Consider the following 26,215-nt stretch of genomic DNA (forward strand, 5'->3'; position numbering starts at 1 on the left):
TGGTATAATTTGGATCATGTATCTATTCTTGAGCCAGTCACTATGGCTGAGGGTTTGGAATATGCTGATTGCCAGACTCAGATCGATGTAGTAGCCACTTTCCAAGATGGCCCCCAACGATCTTGCCTTCTGATATTCATGCCCTTTGTGCCCTCCACGCTGAACAAAGGCTGGCCTTTGTGACCAATAGAAACATGGATGAAGTCATGGCATGTGACTGCTAAGGCTAAATCATAGAGGCATAGCTGCTTCTGCTTTGATCTCTTGGATTGCTCCCTCTGAAAGAAGCCAGGGGCCATGTTGTGGGGATACTCAAACAGCCCTGTGGAGAGGAACTGTGGCCTCTGGCCAACAGTTGTTACCAACTTGCCAGCCACATGAGCGAATCCACCTGGAGGTGGGTTCTTTAGCTCTGATCAAGCCTTCAGAGGAGTGCAGTCCCAACTGACATCTGATTGCATCTTCATGAGAGACCCTGAGCCATATCCACCCAGCCAAGCCACTTTGGAATCCTTAACCCACAGAAACCATGTGAGATAATAAATAATTATTATTGTTCTAAGCCACTGAATTTTGGGGTGATTTGTTGCACAGCAATAGATAAGTAATACAGTTGTACACCCCTCAACTCTGGGTGAAGAGTCAGTCCTACTCCATGTGGACTGAAGCAGGAAGGATGGTTCTCTGAGGAGTAGTCAAGCTGCTGTGAGTGGGAAAACAGGAAATGAACACTGTGTGGGCCACACAACAGCTAACCCCAACAATGGGTGCTCTGCAAATACACACTTGCTGGAGGATTGAAACACAAAGGCAATACTGATTCATTTTAGGTGACTCAGAGCATCTGGGTCAGGTGGGACTCAGTCCCAGATATTCCTGTGCTGATTTTCTAGCTCCAACTCCTGACAGTTTTTCTCTTTAGTTATCCCTAGACTTGACTGATTATGGGCACCACAGACACCCGCCTCCTTTGCCAACCCAAATAATTGCTCTTAAAGTAAGTTAGTTGTTGTTGTGTTTCTTTTAATTTAGAGAATAGAGGCTCCCACATTCCTCCATACTTGTATGTAACTAATACATGGTTTAAGGTTTCTCCTGTTAAAGTGGGTTTTTTAAAAAAAATTTATTTATTTATTTGGCTGTGTTGGGACTTAGTTGCAGCACACGGGATCTTCGTTGCAGCATGTGGGATCTTTCCTTGTGGTGTGCGGACTCTAGAGCGCGTGGGCTTAGTTGCTGCGCAGCATGTGGGATCCCTGGTACCCCAACCAGGGATTGAACCCACGACCCCTGCATTGGAAGGCAGATTTTTAACCACTGGACTACCAGGGAAGTCCCTATAGTGGCTTTTTAATTTCATTTCAGTTGGACATATGATAGCTCAGACAAGGATGCCTCCTTTGGAAGCTCACATTCCTCATTAATCTTTCCAGGCAAAGAAGAGAAAACAAAGATGAAATAAATATAAGGGTTAACACTCCAATTGATAGGGAGTCTCCTTCCTTCCTTCCTCCCTTCCTCCTCTTCTTTCTTCCTTCCTTTCTCTCCACTCAATTTTTTGAGCACCTACTATGTGCTTGCTATTGTCTGTGTTATCTCATTGTCTCCTAATGATGATGAAGTGGGTATCAATGACCCCTTTTGACAGATGAGGAAACTGAGACATGTTTAGAGAAGTCAGGTGTCTTATTGGATGTTTTTCTTTTTATAGTCATGTTATTTAGCTCTAAAACTTCAGTGATATTAATACCCATCAGGAATGATGAAACCAATCCATACCCTTTTGCCGGAAGTCCTATTTTAAGCTTTCTCTGTACCAAAGGCTGCCACACATTATTTTCTTCCAACCAACCACCAAGATACAAATTATATTTCCTATGTGCCCAATGGATGTGATGCCAGAAGAAAAAAACATGGAGTTACTGGCACTTTTTTTTCTGTCCCTTCCATATCGTTGGATGTTCAGTTTGCCTGAAAAAAATGATGCCAATAAAGGGAAGCATTCAGTGTTCTGACACAGCTTGCAGTATTCAGCTGCAGAATTCCTCCTGGACTTGAGATTATGACTGAGTAGGTTAAGGAAGGAGGTGCAGGCCTGGGATCCTAAAGAACCCAGGTACCATACTTGTTTTTACCAAGAGGTGGAACCATACCTGCTCTCCACCCACCTTCCATTCGCTCTGCAAAAGCAAGAACGGAGCAAAGGGGGGACAGTGGGCGTGACTACAGCCAGGCTGTTCCTTATGGGGGCAGAGTCTTGCGGCTGGGGGCGTGGCCCCGGGCCCGGCTTCCCGGCGGTAGTTGGCTTCGGGGGCGGGGCCAGGCCGAGGCTTCCTGTCTGCGCCTGCGGAATCTCAGTTTGACCCCGGAAGTGCCGGCGCTGTGGGAGCTGTCATCGTGGACCGCGGCGGCTGTGGCGGCGGCGGTACAGCGCCGGCAGGGGAGCCGTCGAGGTGAGTGCGTGGCTGGGCCCTGCCAGATGTGGGGCATCGGGCCTGGGAAGGGCCGCAGCCGTGCCTTACGCGGCCTCGGGCCTCCCTGCCCACACGGCAGGGCTAAGGGTTACGCTGCCCCAGGGGCCGCGAGTCGCCCCGTTCCTCCTACCCCTCCACCGCCCCCCGCCCAATTAGGCCGCCAGAACTTAGAGTCTCGGATTGGAGGATCGGCCCGAGAGTGACCTTGGCCTTGGACGAGTCACGATCCTCCCACTTCACCTCGAGCTTCAGTTTCCTCAGCGTTCATTAATTCGTTCAACAAATATATGTCCAGCGCCTTCTATGTGCCGGGCACAGATCTAGGCACTGGGGATACAAACAGAGCAAGACAGACAAGGCTCCCGCCCTCATGGAGCTTACAGTCTAATGGGCGGAGACAGTCAACGACAAATAAATGCGCTAGGTAATTAAAAATATGACAGTAACTAGGGGAGTGAATACTTTAGATAGGGCAGTCTGGTAAGATCTCTGAGAAGAGTAATATTGAATTGAGACCAGAAGGGTGAAGACAGAAACTGAGGCAGTAGTATCCCTGGGGATGCTCCCAGGACTTATTGAAATTGGTCAATATGGGGCCCTTTCCTAATTTTTGGCATCTACTGCCCTGCTTGGCACTGAGGGTGCATTGGTGGGGCACAGATATCATCATGATCATTGTCCTTATCCTTTTGGAACTTAGAGTCCAGTCGTTGCCTAGTTAATTTCTACTCATACTTGAGATGAAAACTCAAAACTTCCTTCACATCCTCTCTCCCTCAAGTTAGTTCTCTCTGTTAAATGCTGTCATAGTCCCAAGGGCCTTACCTGCATAGCATACTCACGATGTTGAGTTTTACTTGTTTGTATGGCTGTCTGGTTCATATCTGTCTTAACCATCAAGACTGTAAACTCTATGAAGGGCAGAATCAGGTCTGTTACTTGCCCACCTTAGGATTCTCCAGGCAGGCTTCAGTGCCTGGCACATAGTAGGTACTCAAAAACTCTTTGAATGGCCTATTAACACAGTTAATTAACACAGTTTTTGCCCTCCAGTGGTTCATAGAAGGCCTCTCCTGCACCAGGTTATTATCTTCTCTTTCTGATGGTGTCTCTCCTCTACTTAAATGACGCCTCATTGCCTTCAAATGAAAGGCCAAAATCTTCAGCATAGCATTTGAGGCTCTTTTTAAAATGGCTCCATCTTTCCTATCCAACCTCTTCTCTCCACTTCTGTCACCCCCTCTCTGACCTCTGTTTTCAGCCATCCCAAATGTCTCCCTCTTCCTTCAAAGCCACAGGCTCTGAGCCTTTACTCATGCTTGCTCTTTGCTTGGAATGTCCTTCCTTTTCATCTTTTCCTCCTATCCTTCAACAGCCAGGTTGTAAGTCATCTTCTTTGTGACATCCTTCCTTTCTCTGCTGTGCTTGTTCTGGAAATTTCCAGTTACAGCTCTAACAACACGGAATGATAGTCATTTACATGCCCAGGACCCAGAATGTATTCAGTTAGTGTTTGTCGAGTAACTGAGGAAGCCCAAAGCGCTCTGCTTATGATTGGGACTTGAATAATAACAACAAGTGAACTTTACTGAGTGCTTATTATGTGCCAAGTACTATCCTGATGACTTAGTACTGGTTACTTCTCATGTCAACCCTGAGAGCTTATGAGATTATGTACTGTTATCATCCCAATTTTACAGATGAGGAAATCAAGGCTTAGAGGAGTTAAGGAACTGTCTCAAGGTCTCAACATGGGTAGGATGGAGCCAGGATTTGAACCCAGGCTGTAGAACTATAAACTTCTCTTTCAACCATCACACCAGCCTGGGTCTGAACTACCCTTACAGGCACTGGCTTGTAGGAGTAGATTTCTTCCAAAAGCAGGTGCTGTCTCTACCTGTCTAGGCCTGAACTATGGGGCCTAGAATTATAAGGGTGGAGAGCCGCCTCCTCCTTATGACTCTTTCCCCACCCTAGGTCCCCACACTGGACACTCCCATTACTGTCTTTGGAAGGTGAGTATGGAAAGGACTGGGCTTGTGACTTCTGCACTGGTGAGCCGACCACTGATGTTTCTAGCTGCCCTCCCAGCATCGCCGAGGGGTTAGGAAAGAAGTATTTTTAGCATATTCAGCACAAGAGACCCAGGTGCCCAGGCATAAGAGCTGGGCTTCGGTTTCAACTTGGCCACTCATGTATTTACCTGAGCAAATCAGGGCCCCTCTTTGGACATCTGAGCATAATAATCCTTGTCGTTCTTATCTGGGTTATTGCAAAAGGCTAGTAAGATAGTAACTGATTAGAAGTAATGATATACAACAGATGGTGTTATCTACATTTTGCAAAGGTGAAAGATGAAAGCTCAGACACGGGGACCATGTGCCTGATCCACTATCCACTGAGATCCTAGAGCTGGAACAAGCCTCGAGGACTAGACAGACTGGACCTCTCTCTTTGCATCCCATGTGAAGATGGATATCTTCACAGTCTTTAAAGCAGCCCCTGAACCAAGGTTCCTTGTATACCAAGCTGCTTCCTACCTCCTTACCTTTGCTCCTGCCGTTTCCTCTGCCTGGGACACCCTTCTTCCCTGGCCAGTCTCCACTCTCAAGACTCAACTCAGGCTCTCCTGAGCCTTCAGGCACTCCTCTAGAAATGCTTCTCCGACAGCCACAGCCTCCACCAGCTCAAGTGCACTAGACTCAGTACAGCGAATGGTTAAGAGCCAGCCTGCTTCACCAGCCACTAACTCTGAGACCTAGGGCAAGTTTCTTATCTTCTCCAAGCCTCTGTTACCTCATTGATAAAATGAAGGTAATAATAGTACCAACCTTAGAGTTGTTACCAGCATTCATACATGTAAAGCAACTTAAGGTGTATAAAGCGAGTTCATGCTGAGAAAAGCACTGAGAAGAGCACCAGCACATGAGAAGCATGTTTCCGCTGCTGCTATTGTCATTATTATTATTGGATCAGAAGCTCCCCCAGGGCAGAGACCCTGCTTTATCAGTCTGTCTTCATAACACCAGGGCCAGGCCTAATATCTGAGATCTGGGACTCCAGTAACTCATGGCTGACCGTGCCCCTCAGCTCCTCTGTGAGGTTTCAGGAGGTGATGATTTCCTCATCCCAGCCTTGATATGTCTTCATGTCGTCATTGAGACTGTGCTGGCCTTTTGTGGCATGTCTGAGGCCTGAGTCACTTCTGTGCCATGATTCAGCCAATACGCATGTCCTTCCGCAGGTCAGGCCAAGTTGTATTGAGAAAAGAGCATTGGATGGGAAGACAGGAGACGTGGTGTCTGCTGCTCACTGACTCTGAGGCCAGTTTGTGCCTCTCTAGAAAGGAGCTCGCTCTGGCAGTTTTCTGTGAATTGTGTTGACCTCCCTCGTCCTCCTGTTTATCCATGTCCTTCTTCCTTGAAGACTAGAAAGGTTGTAAACTCTTAACTCCCTCTGCAAGTGAAGAAAGGCCCATGGCTCCAACCCCCAAAAGACTTAAAATCTGGTTAGAGTGGTAAGAAAAGTATCCTCATATTCAGTTGTTCATGAAATATTTGATGAAGCCACCTCTGTATCAGGCCTATGCTTGTCACAGGAAAGGTAGCAAGAGAAGGAGAGCCCAGGTACTGTCTTCACAGAGTTCACAGGCCAAGGAGGGCACGGACCTGGAGCCATAATAAAGATAATCTAGGTACTTTTAACCAGTACTTCTCAAATTGGGTGGGAATATATCAGGAGTCACCTGGGGAGTGTTTTCCTCCTCAGCTGATAACTGCTGCTTTAGGCAAAAAAGTCACTTTGGTCTAGATTAGTAGGTACAGGAACCAGGCCTTTGAAGCCTTTGAGGCCAGAGGTTGAAGCTTCTCTCCTGGCTCTGGGATCAGCCCCAAAGCAGGCCCCTGCCCCCAGGAGCCTCTGTGTCTGCTGTCTTCTTCCCATCCATATTCCTTTCAGGAGGGTCAATGCAGCACAATGCCAGCTCTGCCCCTGGACCAACTCCAGATCACCCACAAGGACCTGAAGACAGGGAAGCTGAGGACTTCACCAGCGCTGGTGAGCCGGTGCCTTGAGGCCGTTCAGCCTGATATTATCATTCTTGCAATTTCAGAAGCACAAAGTAAATTCCTTCTTTATCTGTTCTAGAATGACCCAAGGGCCACAGTCTGTAATTCAGTAGTCGGGACGCTATTAGGTCCTTCCAGGCCCAGTGTAGAAATTTCCTTTCCGAGCAGCTTGAATTTGAGTGGTATTTTCCATGTCACCACCCCACACCTTGCCCGCAAAGCATTTCATTTTGAATCAAAGTCTGATGGCAGTTCTGACTCAGCCTGAGCTGGCCTAGCGGAGGGGCTGGCCCAAAGCTGGGTCTGGGGATTGGACGATGTGGGAGGTGCTCAGGTTTCGGATGGGCCTTTTTCAGAGCTGTCCCAGCTGCTGTCCACTTTGGCGGGGCACACTGATTTCAGAGGTCAGTTCTGAACGGGCTGAGAAGCGCCACACACAGACCTGGCAGCGCTTGTGAGACTGAAAATTAAGGAGGCTGTGAGCATGCCGATTACCAGCTGCGGGGAGAGATTAGAGCCGCAGAGAGGTGCCAGGGTGCTGGAGAAGGAGACAGACGCAGGGACTGGAGTTCCCATACCCCCTTGCTGTTTTCCCAAGAATATGAGCTTACTTGAACAAGGTGGGAGGAAGTATTTTCTGGGAGCTTGAGTAAAATTGTGGGAAACAAGAGCTTGGTGTTTTATTTCCTGCTTTCTGGATGGCTTCCTATTATTTCCTAACTACTCTCTAATAATAGTACTTAATATTTATAGAGCACTCGCTCTGGGCCAAACCTTTCACCTGGCATGTAAGCCAAACCACAGCCCTCTGAGTAGGCATTTTGGTTGTCCCCATTTTACAGATGAGGAAACTAAAAGTTCAGGGTCATAAAACTGGAAAATTAGGGGAGCCAGGATGGGAACACAGCTAGGCTGCCCCCAGAGCCCATACCCTTAACCTTTCTGCTATAAAGCCTCTTGTTTCTTTTTTATAACTTTTTTTTTAATCGAAGTAGAGTCGATGTCCAACATCATATGTTTCAGGTGTATAACATAGTGATTCACAATTTTAAAAGTTATATTCCATTTATAGTTATTATAAAATGTTGGCTGTGTCCCTGTGTTGTACAGTATATCCTTGTATTCCTAATCTTTTTATGTAAGGGGGTTATTGATCAGAAAATCGAGAACTGTTCTGTCCAATATGTTAGCTGTTCACCACGTGTGGTGCTTGAGCTCTTGAAATTGTGGCTAGTTCAACTGAGGAACTGGATTTTTAATTTAGTTTTAGTTCATTTAAGTTAAAATAGTCCCATGTGGTGAGAGCCTACTGTATTGGCCAGCACGGACCAGGTCTAGAGCAGTTCTGTCACTGCAGAGGTTCTGTTGGATGGCGCCGGTGGAGACAGGTTCCTTGGGTCTGATTTCCCACCTCAGTCCTTCCCCGTGTACTGGACACCTGGGCTGCTAGACTGTGGGCTCCGTGGGAGCAGGGACCGGGCCCTTCCCTTTGTTCTGGTTTTCCAGTGCCAGGCACGTAGTAGCTCTCAGGAGACATTCAGTAAATGAGTCAAGGACCCTAGCCACGCTTTGTGACAGGCACTGGAGCTACAAAGAGAAAAGAGGTGGTTCCTGCCCTTGAGGGGAGAAAGCAGACTGGTAGTTCTCTGCAGCATGATCAGGATTTGATGGAAGGAAGTCCAGGCTGCTGATCCAGACCAGCGGGGTGTATGGGTACGGGGAGGTCTTAGGGTGGTGGGAGAGCACACACTGCCAGGGACTCCTTCCAGAAAGAGGGGGATCCTGAACTGGGTATTGAAGGGTGAATAAGCACTAGCCGGGCAGAGCAATGGGAGGAGGGTGGACCTGGCAGGAGGACCTGAGTCTATTGGCCTGGACTCCTGAGAGCCTAACTCCTACACCAACCACCTGGGGTGGAAGCAGAGTTAAGGAGCCCGGCTTTGTGTTTAATGTCACACAGACTTGGCCCTGTGACTTTGGGCAAGTTACTTAACATCTCTAAGCCTCAGGATCCAAAAAAGGGTAACAGTAGAACCAGCCTTGCGGGGGTGGTTGTGAGGATTAAATGAGATGCCTGTGAATTAGCACTGAACCTAGGACATAGTGAGCACTCAATGAAGACGGTGATGACAGCTGTGACGGTGACAGCAGCATTATGAATGGGGTATAGGGTGGGAAGAGAGACGAGCTAAGGAAGACAGCTGCTTGATTGAGGAGCAGTCTTTTGGCTGTGCTGCAGGCCACCAGCAGCTCTTGAAAGATTGTCCTCAGAGATGTACCCACCCTGTATTTGTCTCTTTAGTCCCAACTTGGCAGAAGAAGATCTCCAGCAAAGGGACAGCCATCATGCTGCCTCTGCAGAGTGATAGCTGAAGCTAATGTTTATTGAGTAGTTACCATGCAGATGCACATACTTACTATTGAAGATCCAAAAGAAATCAAGTCTTGGGCCAAAGTGGGTGAATGAGCTCTTGAGAAAGACAAGACTCATATAAGTGGAGCATTTGGAGAACAGTCCAAAACAGTTTCTTATCAAGATAAACAGAGCAGAAGTTTGATGGGCAGAGAATGTTCAGAAAGCTTCATGGAGCAAGTGGGACCTAAGCCAGGCCTGAAGAGTGGAAGATACAGTTGGAGCCTGCTGCTCCTTGCCCTGGAATCTTCCATGCCCCCTACTCTTTTTTTTTTTTTTTTTTCTTTTTCGGCTGCACCATGCGGCATGTGGGATCTTAGTTCCCTGACCAGGGATCGAACCCATGCCCCCTGCATTGGGAGCATGGAGTCTTAACCACTGGACCGCCAGGGAAGTCCCCAATGGCCCCTACTCTTTTTTTTTTTTTTTTTTTTTAATTTTAAGTAGAGTTTTTATCATGAATGGATGTTGAATTTTGTCAAATGCTTTTTCTATTGTCTATTGAGATGGTCATGGGATTTTTTTTTTAATTAATTAATTTATTTATTTATGGCTGTGTTGTGTCTTTGTTTCTGTGTGAGGGCTTTCTCTAGTTGTGGCAAGCGGGGGCCACTCTTCATCACAGTGCGCGGGCCTCTCACTATCGTGGCCTCTCATGTTACGGAGCACAGGCTTCAGACGCGCAGGCTCAGTAATTGTGGCTCAAGGGCCCAGTTGCTCCGCGGCATGTGGGATCTTCCCAGACCAGGGCTCGAACCAGTGTCCCCTGCATTGGCAGGCGAATTCTTAACCACTGCGCCACCAGGGAAGCCCCATGGCCCCTACTCTTGAGCGTGGCATTGAAGGTTCTTCAGAGACCCTGGCAGGATCTGGTCCTTCATTACCTCCATGCATTCCTTTGTTCAATCAGCAAATGTATATGGAGAGTCTGCTCGATGCCAGGCACTGTTCTAGGGGTTGGGACTGCTGTGGTGAGCAAGACTTAGACTCCCTCCAGAGACCTGCAGGGTAGTGGGGGAGAAGGAGAAGGCAGGCCCTCCCTTTTATATCACTTTATTGAGGTATCATTGGAGGACAATAAACTGCATGTATTTATTTAAAGTATACGATTTGATTGGTTTTGACATCTGCATACACCCATGAAACCATCACCATAATCAAGATAATGAACATTTCTGGACTTCCATGGTGGTCCAGTGGTTAAGACTCTGCACTTCCACTTCAGGGGGCATGGGTTCGATCCCTGGTACCCCTGGTCGGGGAAGTTCCACATGCTGTGTGGTGTGGCCAGAAAAAAAAAGATAATGAACATTTCTACTACTCCCGAAAGTGTCCTGGTGCCCCTCCTATAATCTATCCCTTCCTCTGTCCCCTTCCACAGCAACCACAGATCTGCAAGCACTTCTGATACAATTTAACAAGTGCTACAGTCGGGGAAGCACAGAGTGCAGGTGTTGGGGAGCCCGGGTGAAACCCCTAACCTAGTCAGAGTGGGACTTGGGAGACTTCCTGGAGGAGGTGAGGTCAGAGCTGGGATGAGATGGATGAGCAGTGAGACCAGGGTGACACGTGGTACCTTAGGTCATTTAGTAGGTCTGCAGTGTCAGATTTGGTTCAAATACTGCCTCAATTGCTTCCTTAGCCCTGTGACCTTGGCAAAGTTCCTGAATCTGACTGAGTCTTGGTTTCCTCCTCTGTAAAATGGGGAGAATACTGTCTCCCTTTGAAATAGTTGTTGTAGGTAAAAAAGAAATGGGCTCGGGGACAGGCCTACTCAGCAGCCGACACAGGGCAGGTCCTTCGTGAGTGATGGCTTTTATTATCCTTCTAGCATCTCTCCCTCCAAATCCATCTCCCACCGCCTGGTGCAATCTGTGCCCCCTTTTTTTTTTTTAAATGGCCCATTTTTATGCCTCCATAAAAATACTGTGTTTTCCACCTAAAAATCCTTCTCATCCTCCAAGGGCCAGCTCAGATGCTGCCGACCCTGGGAAGCGGCCCCTCATCCTCCAGGTGCAGTTAATCTCACAGTCCCTCTGCCGGGTTTGAGCTGTCTGTGTTGTGCTCATTTGATAGCTTAGATGTGCATCTTCCCCTCTGCAGAGTGGGCTCTGGAAGCACGCGGATGCCTTTCTTCATGTGCCCAGCAGGGTGCCAGTAAATGTGTAGGACTGTAGGGAGGTAGACTCTCAGGGGTGTGTGTATGTGTGTGTCTGCTGGGCGAGTGGGGTGAGTAGCCTGGCCTGAGAAGTGACCTAAGAGGTGAGATGTCAACAGACAAAGGCAGGAGGGGAACTCGAAAACCCAGGAGATGAAATTAGGGCCTAGAGAGTAGTTTTGAACTTGTTTCAGGCAGCAGGATTCCTTTTGTATAAATTCTGATTTAAATGGGACGGGTCCTGAATACCCACCTGGCAGGTGACCCCCAAGGAATTCTGTGGGACTCAAAGACCCCAGTTTGCAAACTTGCGTTAGGCAGTTGGGAGGTGTAGGTGGTTCTCGAGGAGACTGACCAATCAGCTGTGGTTCTCCTGTTCCCCCCCTGGATTGACAGACCTGGAAGTGGGTGGATTGTGGTTGATAATAGCTGAGACGCAGCCCAGCCTTCTTCCTGTTATCACCTCCCCCCCAGAGAAAGCAGCCCTTATGTAGTCAGAAGAGAAAACTGAGCTCATCTTCTCTTCTTTATGGTGAACAAAGTAAGATTTGTTCATGGCAAGGTAAGGGTTGGAAGGGAGAGCTTGTGATGCTAAGCTGAGACCTGCAATTACCTGATTAGCATCTTTGAAAAAAAAATTACTGAGGTTTTTTTCTGATTATACAAAGGGTATAGCACAGTGATATGTACAGTATGATACTGTTTGTGTCAGAGAGATGAAAATGGGCCCAAACAAATGCCTCATATGGGCACATTTTAATGTAAATACTTAGAAAAGGTCTGTGAGGATGCTCAGGGAATGGTGAGGGGTTACCTCTGGGTTGACACAGGGGCTGGGGGTATGGGCCAGGCGACTCACCTTTCTGTACTATTGTGAGTTTTTGAAAGAAAAGATGCTCATGCCTCACTTGTATGATTTTAAAAAATAATTTAAAAAATAATACATGTTCGTTTTTTTAATGGGAGAATATAGTCAAGTCATAATCCCTTCCACTAGAGATAGCCACTGTTAGCTTTGGGGGGTTGCCACCCCCCCACACACTTTTAAAAAAAATCTGTACCAGTGTGTGAATGTGTTAAATATGTGTACTTTTTTTTTACTCCCCAAACTGGTTATATAAAATAGAGAGGTTTGTGTCCTGCTTTTTCTTCCCTTAACCTTTCCCCATGTCATTAAATATTCTCCAAAAAACATGGTATTTAATGCCCGCCTGGTGTTCCCTGGCTGCAACCAAGCCCCCTTTGTCAGAGACACTCAGTTCTTTATGCTTGAGAGTCACCGGTTGGGAACAGCCCAGTGTTGTCATTGCTGTGGGTTGGCAAATGGGCCCTCACTGACTAACCTCTGCCACGTTAACACGTGGTTTTTGGATCCGTAGCACCCCGAGCAGAAGGCAGACCGGTATTTTGTGTTATACAAACCGCCCCCTAAAGACAACATTCCCGCCCTAGTGGAGGAGTACCTGGAACGCGCCACCTTCGTAGCCAATGACCTCGACTGGCTCCTGGCCCTGCCTCACGATAAATTCTGGTGCCAGGTAACATTCTATCAAAATTCACGCTAAGACAAAGCACATGACATGCCATTGGTTGGGTGCTGTTGTTTTTCTCTCCCAGGAGATGCTTTTTTTCTCTACTTCTTACACTGGATCCTTAACAGCAAATTGTGGTTTGGATTGCTCTGACCTGTATCACAGTCGTAATGATGTTTACACAACGCCTTCCAACACGTCATTTTTAGAAACTCGTGTTTAGCCCTCGGCTCATTTATACCTCTTCGGTCCCTTGGGGTTGGAGTGTTTGCCACAGTCCAGGGCTGATGGGCCGTGAGCCCTACACAGTCTACCCACACGCCCTTGGGCCTCAGTGACGAGCCCTTGCTGTCCTCTGTCGCCTGGCTTAGGTTGTCTTCGACGAGACTCTGCAGAAGTGCCTGGACTCCTACCTGCACTATGTCCCCCGAAAGTTCGACGAGTGGGTGGCCCCGGCCCCTGAGGTCGTTGACATGGAGAAGCGCCTCCACCGAAGTGTTTTTCTCACCTTCCTTCGCATGTCCACTCACAAGGAATCCAAAGTAAGCCGCGGATCCCGTGACAGGTCACCACCGCCACCTGACACCTCTGTGCCAGGCTCTCACCCCTGGGAAGGAAGGCTCTGGAAGTATCATGTTTCCTCTGTCTCCCCTCTGCTTTTATTCCCACCATTGGGGAAGAAATCTGTGCCACCTCCCTTATCCTCTCAGTCACTGGGTCGCCTGCGTTACACCCAATGTTTTCATCGATGGGGAGCCAAGGGCCCTGTGCCAGGTGGCGCGTGACTGTGCCCTCCTTGTGCGTCAGAGGGCGAAAACATTGATTCTGAGTTTTTAGAGGAACTCGTATGTGCTTTTTAAAAACCTTTACTTTTTTTCCCCCGATTTTAAAAATAATAATGCTGTCTCTAAACAACTCAAACATAACAAAAATATTTTGTAGATAATGAAAGTCATCCACAAAATTCCCTCCCCTCAAAATGACCACTGTCAGGGTGCATGTTCCTTCAGGAAACTTTTTTCCTTTCAATGTGTGTGTGTGCGCACATATTTATTTTAAAAATAGTATCTTGCTTTTTTGTTTTTTTAACTTGTTAGCATGGAAATTTTCAAATATACACAAAAGTATAATGACTCCCACGTACCCATTACCTGGGTTCAACAGGTATCAACATCTTGTTTGCTCCCTCCCCCTGAGTTTTTTGTTTTTCTTGGAGTATTTTAAACAATCCCAGACATCATGGTGATTTACACATAAATATTTTAGAATGATTCCTGATGGTTTTATAGTGAGCTGTTGCTTCTGTTTACATTAAGATGAAGTGTGACCACTGCTCCAGGTCAGTCCACGAGGCTCAGACATATCCGTGGTGTGGACAGAGCTTCTTCTGTTAGCCAGGCCCCTGCTGATGGACCTGAAGGTTGTTTCTTGTGAGCTTGCTATTACCCTGCAATGCACGTGTTTTTGGAAAGTCTCTCATCCTTTCTGCACTGTTCCTTAGGATCACTTCATTTCCCCCTCTGCTTTTGGAGAAATCCTCTACAACAACTTCCTGTTTGACATCCCAAAGATCCTGGACCTCTGCGTGCTCTTTGGAAAAGGCAACTCCCCGCTGCTGCAGAAGATGATAGGTGAGTAGGGCCTGTGGCCTGGGGGCGGCAGGGTGGGGGGGCACGGAGATGGCCCCCACATTCCAAAGGCGGGCGCCCGGATGAGCACAGGGGGATTCAGAGCAGCAGCAGTGGGTGGTGCTTGGAAATGTCTTAGTGGACATGTGTGTCAACTCTGAAAGAAGTGACTAAGTGGCGGTGGGAGAGTGGAGACAAAAATGGGCATCACGCAGCTGCTCCAGGATCTTGGAGTCCTAGCATTAGGCCATATGTCAAACAGTTGAAGGAGTCAGGGAGTTTGCTTTGGCAATGAGAGTAAGAACGGTGGCGACAGCTAACGGTTATTTGAGTGCTCACTGGCGACTCTGCCGACGCTCCTCATATGTCATCTCAGTTGATCCTCCCAGTCGCCCTGTGATGTCAGTGGTGTCATCATCCCCATTTACAGTTAAGGAAACTGAGGTTAAATGTAAGGGACTTGCCTGAGAGGCCGTGACTAATGAGTGGCCAGGCTGGGATTGTCACTTGGGCCTGACTCTCAAGCTCTTGCCCTTGGCCACTCCCTGCTTCAGGGGTAATGGGGCTGCCTCAGAAATGTCGAGATTTGCATTGCTGCTGAGAACAGATTGGGGCGGAGTTCAGGGAGGACCCTTTGGGGTTGTGAAGGGAACAGACATCAGCAGTTGGATCCCATCAGGAGGCCATGGGTTGGAAGTTTCACTCAGAGGCGGAAGCTTTGTTGGGAAGTTACAGAGGGAACAGTGCCGCAGTGGACTCGTCTTTGAATAGCCACTCATGGCATTGGACTGGCACGGAGAGCTACTCACCCTGGACACCCCTGTCAGCACTCCTCACCCTGAGATTGTAGGGTAGAGACTTCCAAATGCCCAGTTACAGAGCTCAGTTATCCCTAGAAATGTCTTCTTCCCTTCCTTCCTTCCTCCCCACCCCCCGCAATAATAAAGGTAATATATGTTAATTTAGAAAATTTTGAAAGAATATAAAGTGTAAAGAAACAGGAAAGCAATTACTAAATTCCTGCAACCAGAGACAATGATTTGGTGATTATTCCCTTCTAGTCTTTTCTCTTTGTATTTTTTTTAAAACATATTAGAGCATAATGTGTATGAAATTTCACATCCAGCTTTTTCATTGGAACGACCTCTGGTTTCTCATTCAGATCTAATTATTGCCTGATCATCAGTTAATTTCTTTTATTTTCCCTGGGAAAGACCCTTAATAATTATACTCTAGACAGAGGTTGGGGTGAGTGCACAAAAGCAGGCACGATTAGTTAGAGAAACAATTATTAGGCCGGCTTGGTTGGAGTGGAGCATTCTGGGAGGGCAGCGCAGGAGCCAGGGGAGGAAGCTGGGGCCAGATCAAGGAGGGCTCCATGCCAGGCTTTGGCACTTGGGGAGCAGTATCGCTTGGTGGCTAAGAAGGCAGGTTCTAGAGTTGAACTGCCCAATCCACAGCTCTAGTCCCGGCTATGTCACCTTGACCAAGTCAGTTAGCCACTCTAAGCCTGAGTTTTCTCACCTGAAGAAAGGGAAGACCAACTTGTAGGATGGTTGTGGGGATTAAATATGAGGTGGTGCTCAGCACAGAGCCTGGCACGTTACAGGCACTTGGTAAGTGTGGGCTCTTACTGTGACCAGGCTGTGGGAGCCTCTAGGAGCTTGGAGCAGGGTGGGGAGCCATCTGGCAACAAGGTTAATCTGGCAGCATGCAGGTGGGGAGGGTGGTGATGGGAGGCCATGGAGGAGGCCAGGGCCTTAGTGTGGGTTTGAAGGTGAGAGCCTGCTTGGGCTGCTGGGGCAGAAAAGGACACATCTGGGAGTAAAGTGGGGCTTAGTGAGGTCAGCTGGAGGGAGGAGTCTTAACGACTCTGGAGAAAACGTGAGGTGAGGGAGCGGGTTGTAAGTAGAGGCAAGGGCAGCGTTAGATCCGTGGGCTGTAGACGGCTGTGAGGGTCCAGGCAGAGGTGCTCTCTGGCCGCATTTCCAGACAAGCGAGGGTGGTGTGAGAGAGCTCCGCCTGTTGCCGGGGTTCCTAATCTTTTGGGTCACTGACTCCTTTGAGAATCAGATGAAAGCTTGTCTCCAGGAAAACATACCCCCTCATAGAGTTTGAGCTGTTTTAGAATATTCTCACCCCCAGATTGAGAACCCTAAATTGGCTTATTAAGGAGAGCCCTTTCTTTGGCTCACAGAAGCTGGTTCACAGAAAAGAGGGCAGGATCAGGCATCAGGAGCCCCTTCATATTGTGTGTGTCTGTCTGTCTGTCTGCCTCTCCGTCTGCAGGCCCCTTTTCCACACCCTTCAACACATGTGCGCGCACGCGCGCGCGCACGCACACACACACACACACACGCACACACACACACACACACACTAGCTGTCTTTCCAACCCTTGAGCAGAAGACACGAGACACAGCAAAGGGCAGCCTCCACTTTCTCTACCACAGAAGCTCTTGAGCAAAGCAGATCAGCTGGAAGAGGGTTGACAAAGGAGACAAGGGGGAAGCAAGGGAACTGGCCAATTGTCCTTTGGGCAGAAGCCCAGTCCTTGCCCTGTCCCCGCCTCCCGTTTTTTTTTCAACCTTAAGGCTGGTGTTGTGAATCAGCAAGTGTAATTGTGAAAGCAGGGCTCTTCAGTTAGACTCTCTTGGAGCTGCCTTGCCAGAGCAGGAGTGTATGAGGCCTTGGCCCTGTGGAGGACAGCACTGATCTCTTTGGCAATACCTTGCATCCACCCTGGGTTTCTGAACTGCTTCAGTCTGAGAAGGGACATTTCAAGGGAGGCCATTGCTGTCCCTTCTTTTTTAATTATTTCTTTAAGAGATCAAAAGTCAGATCTTCAGTGTCATTGGAGTCAGATAAAGGAGAAGAAAGAGACTCCGAAGACCCCAAGGGTAGATTGTGAAATGTGATCTATTTTGATGCTTATAAAATATCCCTGTTACTCAGGCCTAAGCATGGGAAGTATTATGAAAGAGTGCCTTCCCCTGTGCCCGGTGGTCCAGGAGTGGTGAGGACCGCTGTGTGGCCTGGGAATTATGGGAGGAGACCTGCTCCTGATGCCTGGGTCAGGAGACTCTGCCTGGAGAGGGTGACACCTGCCTTATGGTGGACTTAGCTCTGGGAGGTCACTGCAGGCAGAGGGAGGGGACAGGGCTCATTGTGTGAGATTGAGGATGGTGTGAGGGAAGAATGCAATTCGAGGGATGGGAAGAGGGTGGCCGGAAATGCCAGCAGAAGCCAGATCTTACAGGCCCTTCGTGCCATGGTCAGGAGTTCAAACTTGCCCTTGAGGATATTGCTAGGAGGGTTTTATGAGGAAGAGCAGAGGTTGGTGGGGAGACAGCTCAGTCACTCCCCACCTGTCAGGAGCACGTGGGCACAGATGGTCAGAGAGTACCTTCACAGGTTGAGGGGTCAGATGGGAGGTGCTGAGGAAGCTCCTGCTGGTAAAACTCAGCTTTCTGGAATCAAGGAATGAAGCGGCCTCCAGGAAGGTGCTTATAGAAAGTCTAGCCACCTAGTGATTCGCTTACTCACCCAGCCCCATCTGGCCTTTGATCTCATTCATTTTCAAATCCTCCAGGATAGGGTGAGGGCTGCAGGGTTATCATTAAGGCAACCGAGGACAGACCTGCCCAAAGACAGAGGCCACCTAGAGGTCAGAGCACCCTGACAGTCAGCCAGCCTTAGGTCCTGGGATTGTAGTGGGATGAGGAACCCAAGCCTCTTCTTAAGGGCAGTGGCATTTTGCATCATCATGTCCCCCAGCTAGCTGTGATCCTCCTTCCCTCCCCCCCTACCCCACCCATTTGGGCAGCCAGAACACTCAGTTTCTGTTCCAGTTACCGTATGCTCTAACCTCCGCACTCACAGCAGCAGCACTTGGAGGATAGTGAACACTTGGAGAGGGGCTTCATTTTATAGGAATAAGTGCAAAATGTGTGGTAAATCTATCTCCAGGTCCCTGGCAGGCCTCTCACCTTGGAGTAGGGATTAGTATGGCTAGCAGATTCAAAAGCAGAGGGTAAGAGAATTTCTAGAGAAATTTCTCCCTAGAATCTCCTCACATTACTAGAGACGTGGCCTGGCAAGACTCCTGGATTGTGGCACCCAGGTTTCTTGAGCAGAGTGATCCTGTCTCCTAATTTTCCTGGATGACTAGCTCCCATTTACAAAGCCAGTGCTGTCATACAAAGCACAGTGCCCAAGTGTGATCATTCCCTGGGGATGGCAGGGTGAGCTGGTTGACCAGGGAGGGTCTTTTATGTAATTCGCTGGGCAGAGGTGCTTAAAAGGTTAACTTGTACTGAGCAAGGTCCCTCCCTCACCCTGGGGAAGTTTCTAGGCTGGGCCAAAGCTCTGTGCCAGCGGGGCCGGGGCCAAGACTGCTTTAGTGCAGGCAGGCTTAGGAAAGGGGAGAAAGGTCACAGAACATGCTGGCAACCATTTGTACTGTGTCCTCTCCACCCTCACTGTCTTTTCCCAATTCCTACTTTTCTCTTCTCTTTTCAGGAAACATCTTTCTCCAACAGCCAAGTTACTATAATGACCTGGATGAAACCATGCCCACCATCCTTCAGGTACTGACTGACTCTCAGCCCTGCCCAGGGGAGGCAGAGCCCTTCTCCTACCTGCTGATGTTCCTCAACTTTCCTGGAAGAGTCTGAGAGAAATTCCCCCCACCCCCACCCCAGATACACCTCCAGACTGTCTCTGTGTTGCACCCCTCACGTCGCTCCTTTGAATTCATCCTTTCCTCTCTTGAACAGGACTGAAATCTAAGGGCTATCCAGCACTCATACAGAAAGAGCTTGGGGTGCATTTTGTGTTGTTTGTCAACAGCCATCTGCCTCTAAGGATACCCCTGTACGTTTCTCAAATCAGATGAAATAATGTTCACTGTAGAAAATTTGGAAAATTAAAAAAAAAAGGAGAAAAAAACAGAAAGAGGGAGATTAATCTTCCTCCATAATCCCACCACCAAGAGATAACCGCTGTTCACAGTAACTCTTAGAATTTTACATGCTAGTATACTTAAAATATAGCACAATCAGTTAAATACTTACATGATTTTATGATGGGCTCTGTTTTCCCCTCACTGTTGATTTGTCTTTTATTTCAATATAGTTCCCATAAATCGCCATCTCTAGGGGATCCAAAAACATATGTTACTGACTGTAACTCTTAAATATTCATCACCATACACTTGTCCAGTCTATCCAGGTAATATCCACAGGATTTACATACATTTTGTCATTTTAATCCTCACCACAATCCTGCAAGAAGGATGCCCCCATTATTCCACTTTGACACAGATTCCACTCTCATCCTGCTCTCTGAGAAGGTCACTGTCTCAGCTGGTGTCCCAGGAACGCTGGCATATATTCTAAAGATTCCAAGCAGTTTTCGGATCACCAGTCCCTCGCTGCAGGATGGGGGTCCTAGCTGCTGGCTCGACAGGATGTGGGAGAGTCATCTCTTGTGTTTCACAGGTCTTCAGCAATATCCTCCAGCACTGTGGTTTGCAAGGGGACGGGGCCTGCACCACACCCCAGAAGCTTGAGGAGAGGGGCCGGCTGACCCCCAGCGACATGCCTCTTCTGGTGAGGTTGCCCTTCAGCCCAGCTTCTTTCTGGCCAGTAGAAGGCCCAGCAGCTTCTTCCCCTGCTCACAGCCCTTTACCCCAACCCCACAGGCAGCTGTTCCCGTCACACAGGTTTAGAGCGGCCTTCTCTTTTCACTGGGAGGCCTTCTCTTTTCACTGGGAGCTTCATTTATGGAGTAGCGGAGGGAACAGGATGGAGGTTTAGTCTTCACATAGTTCAGGTGGACAGGTTCCTGGGTGCGTTATTCATTGAGCCTTTCATCCACTGCGCCGATTTGCGTGGAGGAGCCCCTAGCACGTGCCAGGCCCCAGGCTGGGCCGTGAAGGTGAAGCAGTGAGCAGAAGCAGACATGGCGCCTGCTCTCGTGGAACTCAGAATCTAATGGGGATGACAGATGGGAGGTAAATGTTTAAGGAGCCTGGACGTGCGTCTGGCCCTGTGTTAAGCACCAGAGATAGAGGAGGAACGAAGCAGCTGTGAGCTGCCCTCCTGGAGCTTGCGATCTCGTGGGAAAACAGGCCTTAAACAAGTGTTTCAGAAAAGGGCACACCGAGTGCTGTGGGAGCAGGGCATGTTACCTCTCTGAACCGCAGAGAAGTCTCTACAGACAAGTCTCCTCATCTGTGGAATGGAGATCCCAGCCTGCTTGTTAGCGTCATCGTGAGAATCAGGGAAGCCTATGAGGACGCAGTCCCTGTTCTGTACAGGCGCTTCAAACTCTAAGGAAAGTGGGGTGGGCTATTCTTGTCCTCACTGGGATGTACTTTCTGTGCGGGACCTCAGGCGCTGTCTTCAGATTCAGGGATGGGTTCTCCTTCAACTTCCAAGAGAGAATCATATTAGCCCAGGGGACCTCCCTGGCGGTCCAGTGGTTAAGACTTTGCCTTCCAGTGCAGGGGGTGCGTGTTCGATCCCTGGTTGGGGAGCTAAGATCCCACATATGCCTTGTGGCCAAAAAACCAAAACAAAGCAGAAGCAATATTGTAACAAATTCAATAAAGACTTTTAAAATGGTACATATCAAAAAATATATATATATTTAATTTAAAAAAAAAATGAGAGAGAGAATCGTATTAGCCCAGAGCTAGAAGTCACCCTAGAGATCCCCAGCTGTGCATCTGTTGGAACTACAGTAGCAAGACCCGAGGCTTGGGTTGAGCTCCCCAGATCGTGCTTCTAGAGATGGACCAGCCAGTCTTTGCCCGGACCTCCAGCGTTCACCTGTCTGTTGGGGACCCCCGGCTTTGTCAGCTTTGTCTCAGACCCTCTACAGAGCTGTCCCTGGGGGCGGAGGAGAATAATGCAGTGTTTTCCTTTGGCGACAGGAATTAAAGGACATCGTTCTCTACCTTTGTGATACGTGCACCACACTCTGGGCCTTTCTGGATATCTTCCCTTTGGCTTGCCCAACCTTCCAGAAACACGACTTCTGTTACAGGTACAGAGGTAGTTCTGGCTGTTGAAGTCGAGGTTGGAGTTCACATCTTCGTTCAGCAAGTATTTATTGGGTGCTTAGCATGCACCAGGCCCTCTTCCAGCTCCTGCCTGTGTGGAGGCTGCATTTGAGAAGCACTGCTATTTGGGGCTAAGGACAGGGGAGGGGAGGAAGAAAAACAGCAACCCAAGAGTCGGGCAGTTTCAATTCAGTCCCATTTTGTTTCAGAGCCCCTGTCACAGGCAGGCACAGGGAGTGACAGATGATAAGGAGCGGGCTGAGGACTTCAGCCTCCAGCCCAGGGAAGAGCACACGTGAGGACGTGAGCAGATGTGCGCCCATGTGGCGCCAGCTGTTGGGGCCGAATTATGAACACAGACGAGGGAGCAAAGTTCTATCTGGTGAAATAAGAGAAGGTTTCAGGACGACCCTTAAATGAGATCTTAAGAATGAACAGCAACCTTCCAGGCAGAGAAAGGTTTCCATGGCCGGAAGGGCGTTCAGGCTGGCGGAGTGAACGCTGCGGAGGCCCAGCGTGTGTTCCAGGGAGAACAGGGGAGTGGAGTGTGACACGAGGGGCGGGTGTGGGCGTGGGGAGCAGGCGACAACCAGATACGGCTCCAGGGAAGTCAGACTTGGTTTGATGTGTGCTGGCAGTGAGTGGGGCCTTTATTGTGCAGGCAGGAGGGAGGCCCTGGAGGCTTTTATCCAAAGAACTCATAGAAAGATCCTGCTGTGATGAAGAAAGATACAAAGGGGGATACAGGGCGGGGAGGGAGACCCTCTTTGCCCACTTAGCACCATGGGCATCTGTTCTGTGTGCAGTGAGAAAGGGGTGGGTGGGGGGGTGGGCTGGTAACTGGCACGCTGCCTGACAATGGCAGAAGGTGGGGGTGGGCGAGGTGGGGTTGGGCTGCCCTGTTCTCAGTGGCCTCTGGCTGTTCTTGCCAGGCGTCTCTCCCCACCGTTTGCAGGAGCTTCTAGGAGCTGCCCAGCTCTGTCCACCCAGCCCTCTGTCCATTCGGCCATTTGCTCACCCATTCAACAAAACATTTATCTAGCCCTGGCATGTGCCAGAGATGGCAGCTGGTGCCCTGAGCCCGCCTGGATCTCCTCAGCTCGCGAAAATCAGACATGAGGATTGATCAGCCTCCCGGAGAACGTTAGAATAAAGCACTGATCCACACTTTCCCCAGAAGGAAGGGGTTAGGATGGGACTCTTAAAAATGTTGTCACAGTTTTTATAAGGTATCTTTTCTCATGGTAAATGTGACAAATGCTTGTAGGAACTTTGGGAAGTCCCCAAAGGTAGGAAATGAAAATCACTATGAGAGATCATGCTGTTCTTAGACTTATTTTCATTCACCATAAGCATTTTACCATTTTGTGAAAGCATCTTCCCAAACATGGCGCAGATGGCTTTGGAAAGGGTCTTTGGAGATGAGAGGGTCATTTCCGGAAGAGCTGACTTTCCTGCGAGGTACCCGTGGTGGCAGGGGAGCAGCTCCACCCATCTCAAGATGAGGAGGATGAAAAGAAAACACTTTTGACTGCGAGTGACCCTGCCTTTGGCAAGTGACACTGCCTCTGACCCACAAACAGCCTGGGGCTGGCTCAGCCTGTTCCAACTGTGCTGGAGGCCAGGAACACCCGCTGAGCGAAGCAGCCCCTCAGTCCCAGAGGGCTCTGGTCAAGGGGCTACCTCCCCAAACAGCCCTCTAGCTAATCTCTCTCAGAACAACCTTCTCCGCCCTCCTCTCTTTCTGTCCTTTAATTCTGTGAATGAATAATACATTCACATGGTTCAAAACTCAAAAAGTATAAAATACACATTGAAAAGCCTCCCTCTCCCCCTTCCCCAGTTCTGTTCCTCACACACAAGCATCGTGTTAGTTTTTTTTGTGGAATTTTCCAGAGATATGCATGTAAATATGCACATATAAGCAAATATACACATTATAAATCTCCCGCCCTCTTTTTAATATTTAATATACTGGCATATTATGAGGACTGTATGTACTGTTTGCATTTTACTTTTAAATTTAATGTACATCTGTGCATAAAGCACCTTCAGTCTTTGGTATGGCTGGGTAGAATTCCGTTGTGTGGGACACCAGCCCCTAGAGATTTAGGTTTTTTCCAACTGTTTGCTATTACAAAAAAATTGCCGTAAAGAATAACTTTGCACACGGGTCATTATGTACCTCTTTACAAGTATATCTGAGAAATAAATTCCTAGAAGTAGAATTGTGGGAACAGATGGTATATGCATTTAAAATTTTCACAGATCTCGCCAAATCACCCTCTATAGGGGTTGTTTCAGTTAACCCTCCCACCAGCAGTGTATCCTGGCAATGCCTGACTCTGCTTAGCCAAACTACCCTCTCTGTTGTCTTCTGGGTGCCAGGCTGTGGGCCTCGTAAGACCTACCTCTTTGGGCCTGCTTACCCTCTGCTACGCACAGCACCACACTAGGAAAAAGTTGTCAGCAGCCAGCCGATCCACAGACAGATGTTTACAGGGTGCCTGCTGCAGATTCAGCACTGTCCTAGGCACGTCAGCTGCATTTCTGGCTTTGGGAAGCTTAAGATGTTCAGAGATAGAATTACACCCCAGAAGAGAGGTAGCTGCATTTTAAGTTGTGAAAACGCGATCTGAGTTCTGTGCATCTAGTTCCAGGGAGGAGTAATCACAGGGGTGAGCGTGATCAGGAAGCATGTGGCTGGGATGAAGAGTTTCTGTTTTCGCTTTTGTTGAAATTTTTATTGGAGTATAGTTGATTTACAACGTTGTGTTAGTTTCAGGTGTACAGCAAAGTGAATCAGTTATATATGTATATATCTCCATTCTTTTTCAGATTCTTTCCCCATATATCAATAGGTTGCTACAGAATTTTTTTTTTTAATTTTTATTTATTTATTTATTTATTTATTTTTGGCTGCATTGGGTCTTCGTTGATGCGTGCGGGCTTTCTCCAGTTGTGGCGAGCGGGGGCTACTCTTCGTTGCGGTGCGCGGGCTTCTCATTGCAGTGGCTTCTCTTGTTGTGGAGCACAGGTTCTAGGCGCGCGGGCTTCAGTAGTTGTGGCTCGCGGCCTCTAGAGCCCAGACTCAGTAGTTGTGGAGCACAGGCTTAGTTGTTCTGCGGCATGTGGGATCTTCCCAGACCAGGGATCGAACCCCTGTCCCCTGCATTGGCAGGCAGATTCTTATCCACTGCGCCACCAGGGAAGCCCTGTTACAGAACATTGAGTAGAGCTCCCTGTGCTATACAGTAGGTTCTTATTAGTTATCTATTTTATATATAGTAGTGTGTATATGTTAATCCCAATCTCCTAATTTAGGGGATGGAGAGTTTAAATCTGAGTTGAGAAGGGGTGGCTGTGAGGTTGCTGAGGTGAGAAGCAGAGTTGGCTATACTGTGCCAGGTACGGATGTACCAGAGAGGAGTTACACTTTGATGTCATAGGAGGTAGGGAGCTGCTGGCAGTTTTTGAGCAAGACAAAAGTCACTTTGTATTTGTTCCTCAAACCCCAGTGAGTCTGGGTGGCCCTCTCATTGCTCTGTTAGAATGAGCCTATCTGGGCCTTGGTTTCCCATATGAATGGGGGAAGTAGCTCCAGGGCACTTCCCATGAGGCTCTTCCTAGGACCAGCCACTGCGGGGCAATCTGGGGTGAACTTCAGGAAGAACCAGGGTGGTCCCGGGAGAAAACTGTGGTGACAATTTGGGAGCAAGAAATAGGCCTTCCCACTCCCTTGAGTTTGCTTTGCTTTTTCTAATGAAGTGTGATATTTGTGAGCTAATCCAGCCTTTTACCCACGTGTGCCACCACAGGCTAGCTTCCTTTTACGAAATAGCAATTCCCGAACTGGAGTCTGCAATTAAGAAGAGGAGGCTTGAAGATAGCAAGTGAGGCGGGGACAAAACTAAGAGTATTGTTGCGGGAGAGAGAAGCCCCAGCTTGGGCCCTGCCCTCCGTGGGCTTTGGCATCCCCATCTCTAAGTCAAGGGGGTGGGACCAAGGGCCATGCGGATTTGGCTGGTGCCTCCCTATCTAATGGCCTCCCGGCCTCGGTATTGAAGCCTTTTCCCTTCAGCTGTTGCTCCAAGCTCTTCTTGGCCTGCTGGTTCCTGACCCCCCTGTTTGAGCTGAGAAGTGGCCCTGGAACCAGCCGGCCTCTCAGAGCCTGTAGCCTTTTGCCAACTGCTGTCAACAGCGAACTGTGAGGCTTTCCCAGCCCCTGGGGGCGCGGGCGGGGGTTGGGGGGCAAGGGGCACCTGCAAATGCTGGGAAGAAGTTCCCTCAGTGCCTTTTTTGCTTCTCAAATCTACTTCTTTTTTCTCTGTGGCCTTCAAAGGCTGCTAGGTGACCTGTGGCAGAGGCTCTCCCATTCCAGGAAGAAGCTACTGGAGATTTTTCACATCCTCCTGAACCAGATCTGCCTTCTCCCAGTCCTAGAAAGCAGGTAAGCACTCGGGAGCCACTGCCCCACCCGGGTGGAAGAGCCCCCTCCCCTAGCCCAGCAGAGGCGTTTCCCTCACTTCATCTTGTCCTTCCCCTGCTCCAGGGTTGCTGAGCAAAGATGGGAAACTGAGAAAAATGCCTCTTTCCTCCAACTGGCTGGAGGCCTGGCAGAGGGGTGGGGTGAGCGGGCGAGGAAGGGAGCAGCAGATTGTCTGCATGGAATGAGCTCATCTTGCCTGTGTCCTGTTCCAGCTGTGACAACATTCAGGGCTTTATCGAAGAGTTCCTTCAGATCTTCAGCTCCTTGCTGCAGGAGAAGAGGTGAGCGTGTGGCTGAGCTGGGACGGGCCCGTGGCACTCCCACCAGCCCCAGGAGACCTTACGTAATAGAGCCCCTGCCATGTGCTCACCACGGTCTAAGCTTC

General features: G+C 48.9%; 1 protein-coding gene across 7 annotated transcripts in view; it reads left to right on the forward strand.

Annotated features, from left to right (window-relative positions):
- The first annotated feature begins 2,344 nt into the window (after positions 1-2,344).
- The window catches only part of ASCC2 (activating signal cointegrator 1 complex subunit 2), a 39,054-nt gene continuing 15,183 nt past the window's right edge, over positions 2,345-26,215 (forward strand). The window contains exons 1-12 of one of the 7 annotated variants that reach the window (XM_059894836.1): positions 2,355-2,453; positions 4,452-4,489; positions 6,432-6,530; positions 12,492-12,650; positions 13,016-13,186; positions 14,146-14,275; positions 18,794-18,861; positions 19,774-19,884; positions 21,213-21,325; positions 25,160-25,234; positions 25,684-25,791; positions 26,043-26,111. In XM_059894836.1, coding sequence (XP_059750819.1) covers positions 6,450-6,530; positions 12,492-12,650; positions 13,016-13,186; positions 14,146-14,275; positions 18,794-18,861; positions 19,774-19,884; positions 21,213-21,325; positions 25,160-25,234; positions 25,684-25,791; positions 26,043-26,111 — 1,085 coding nt within the window. In that variant the 5' untranslated portion in view covers positions 2,355-2,453; positions 4,452-4,489; positions 6,432-6,449. Of the gene's footprint in view, positions 2,454-4,451; positions 4,490-6,431; positions 6,531-12,491; positions 12,651-13,015; positions 13,187-14,145; positions 14,276-18,793; positions 18,862-19,773; positions 19,885-21,212; positions 21,326-25,159; positions 25,235-25,683; positions 25,792-26,042; positions 26,112-26,215 lie in introns of all 7 variants that reach the window. The other 6 variants (XM_059894838.1, XM_059894835.1, XM_059894837.1 and 3 more) reach the window with 6 other exon arrangements.

This window comes from Balaenoptera ricei, chromosome 14 (assembly GCF_028023285.1).
Source record: "Balaenoptera ricei isolate mBalRic1 chromosome 14, mBalRic1.hap2, whole genome shotgun sequence".
Lineage (NCBI taxonomy): Eukaryota > Metazoa > Chordata > Mammalia > Artiodactyla > Balaenopteridae > Balaenoptera > Balaenoptera ricei.